Here is a 2,938-nt window from a genome sequence, read left to right as displayed (position 1 = left end):
TACCAGGGGCTCAACTTTCACTGGGGATGGGGAAGACATGTCCTGCCCCCCCCCCCCCAACCCCCAGTTTTATAATTGGAATATGATACCAAACGAGGCAACGGTGTGCTTTAAGACCTTGCGGACGCCTCCGAGCGGTCGGATAGGCTGTTTGGATGCGCTCCTGTATTGTACAACAACAGGTGATGAAACGAACACTCTAAAAGTGTGATTTTGTAAAATCAGTGTTATTTCCTGATAGTTGCTAGTTGAAAATATAATCTACACGGGACCTTCTAATCATCAGGTTTGCATGGGACGGGAGTTCCACCTATCCATGGTGACATCACAATGCGGAAAATTGATTAATAGACAAAGAGAGTTCCAAACCTCTCAGCCAATAACAGATGGTTTTCAGTTTCCCCCTCCCCACTTAAACCATTCCCAAGCAGAATTCTTGCTTGGAAATGGTATTGTTTGTGTGTGTGTGTGTGTGTGTGTGTGTGTGTGTGTGTGTGTGTGTGTGTGTGTGTGTGTGTGTGTGTGTGTGTGTGTGTGTGTGTGTGTGTGTGTGTGTGTGTGTGTGAGAGAGAGAGAGAGATAGAGGTGGGTTCTTTAAGTGGTCTGGTGAGATTAGCCCGTGATGTAGAGTCTCAGGCCTGCTCACTGTGTAGACCAAATGAGCAAATGAGAGGTTAGGCATACACACACACACCCAAGAGGAAATTGGATGCTGATTAAAGATTGGTCTCAACAGCCAGGGGCTGTGACCTGGGATTATTGGAAAGAGTTGAACAGAGGTGTTCTATCACACAACGCCTCTCCATCACAACATCCTCTGGCGCGTGTTTGTGCGTGTGTATGACCCTCTCCGGTCAGTGGTTACCTCCGTCGCTCCGCTCATGTCAGTGGTCATACATATTACAGTAGCTCTATGATGTCAGCAAACTCTATAAAATCAAGCCCCCATATCTATCACCCCAAATCATAGCCCACTTCACCCGCCCAGTGTTTACCAAGCCCCTGCTAACCACCTGCAGAGGACCCGCTGTATCTCCATCCCTTCTGGTTGTTTCAGCACCATGGCCAGCATTCTACTGCTTTTCCTCGCCGCCTCCTGCTGCGCATTTCTCTGTCTCGCTGACGACGACACCTCGTTGGAGTTTGAGACTCGCGCTCTAGAGTTTCCCCACAAATCACAAGAAGAGAAGGATCTGGTAAGTTTAAATTGTTTTATGTTTGTGACGTTGTTTGGTTTGTGCGCTTGTCAATGTGATAATTTAGTCGATTCATCCCTCTCTTTGTACTTGTTTTCTAGCTATATATATAGCAGCCTATCGTTTTTGTTTTTCTCTGTCATGTAGATTGAAGCTTTACAAGAAGTTCTGGAGAAACTGAAGAACAAACAGATGCCGTTATCAGAAAAGAAGCACAGCTGGCTGCCGTCGGTAAGAATAGACCCGATCAACCATTTTAAAGTGGTTAAAGTCCTATTATCAACAGTTTTTTAAGTAGTTAGCCTGTCTGTGTCATGCATTTTACTTCTTCATTGAGTCTAGCCTTATATGGCATGTTTCAATTGCATGTTGCATGTTGACAGTGTTTAAAAAATATATATAGTTCAGGAGTTGCTAGGATTGATCTGATTCTGGGAAACCGATGTAGATGTTTCAGAATCACATAGTCTGGAGACAGATGCCACCACCATCATCATCATCATCATCATTCAATTAAATAACAAACTGTTTGTTTGTTACCAGTGTGACGCGGGCGAGAAGTGCGCTGTTCGCAAAGGTGCGCGTGTCGGAACGCTGTGCGGGTGTCCGCGTGGGACGACCTGCAACTTCTATGTCCTCAAGTGTTTGTAAGAAGAGGAGAGAAAAAGATAAACAGTGTAGGGAGGGGAGCAGAGAGAAATAGGAGAGAGAGAACAGAAGCTTTTTCCTCATTCAGTGGAGCACATTCAGATCGTGGAACGTTCAGACAGAAATATTGTACGTTGAACAGACATGTCTCTATCTGACATGTAAAGTAAATAGGAATCATGTCAGCTTTACTTTCAGTATGTTGCCCTCTCCCGTCCTGAACGTGACCCTGGTGTGTAATGGAGGGTTTGTTGTCTAACATAGTGGTTGTGTTCCAAATACCAATCTATTCCCAATAATGCACTATTTTGGCCAGAGTCCTATTTGTCAGTCCTATGTTGCTTTGGTCAGAAGTATTGTACTTTATAGGGAATAGGGTGTCATTTAAGACACAGCCCAACTTGTTCCTTTGTCTGTGCTCTCTTCTGTCTCGTCTATTTTGACTAAGTACAAAGAAATTCAATGTGATTAATAAAGTCCTTGTTTATAACATGATTTACAGTTTTTTGTATCGCTTCAGTGCAATTTTAATAAGTAGGCCATGTGGTACATTTTCACTACTCTTAGTACAAAACTCAAAACAGATCACCAAAAAGGCAGTTGTTTCAAAACGTTAAGCTCATTTTCAATTGACTAAGTACAACACTCAAAATCACACAGTCACATTTTCACCAAACTTAATCAGTGTTTCATCTAGAAATACATGTTTCACATTGCAGTACATGTTCACGTAACGTAACTGCCATGCACAATATGATGCTCACTTTTGATAGGTTTTTCTTTTGTTAAAAGACTTAATCGGACTGCTCTAAATTGATGATCACGTATATGTTTGGTAAACCTATACATTACATAACTAGCTCTCACAGTCTCACGTCAGAATTAGACATTCGTCCATGTTTCTCAAACTTCACATTTCTAAGTTGTTGCGAACGTCAAATTCCTAAGTGTTTAAGGTTAGATTTAGGCATTAACTCCGAAATCTTAAAGTTAGGCATTAACTCTGAATGGTTAAGGTAAGGGTTAAGGTTTGCTTAAAACAATTATCTGAAAAACAACTTTATATCGCTGGATTCAAACTTCCAAAATTTGGA

The 2,938-nt window shown here is 42.1% G+C and overlaps 1 protein-coding gene across 1 annotated transcript; it reads left to right on the top strand.

Moving 5' to 3' along the window:
• Positions 1 to 948: 948 nt before the first annotated feature.
• Positions 949 to 2,339, top strand: LOC129840416 (cocaine- and amphetamine-regulated transcript protein-like). Its single transcript, XM_055908264.1, has 3 exons — positions 949 to 1,196; positions 1,344 to 1,427; positions 1,740 to 2,339. Exons 1-3 carry the CDS (start codon positions 1,062 to 1,064, stop codon positions 1,845 to 1,847), a joined length of 327 nt encoding a protein of 108 aa, XP_055764239.1. The 5' UTR covers positions 949 to 1,061; the 3' UTR covers positions 1,848 to 2,339.
• The last annotated feature ends 599 nt before the right edge of the window (positions 2,340 to 2,938 follow it).

This window comes from Salvelinus fontinalis, chromosome 41 (assembly GCF_029448725.1).
Source record: "Salvelinus fontinalis isolate EN_2023a chromosome 41, ASM2944872v1, whole genome shotgun sequence".
NCBI lineage: Eukaryota > Metazoa > Chordata > Actinopteri > Salmoniformes > Salmonidae > Salvelinus > Salvelinus fontinalis.
The sequence above is the reverse complement of the archived record's forward strand: the minus strand, read 5'-3'. Positions and strand labels throughout refer to the sequence as shown.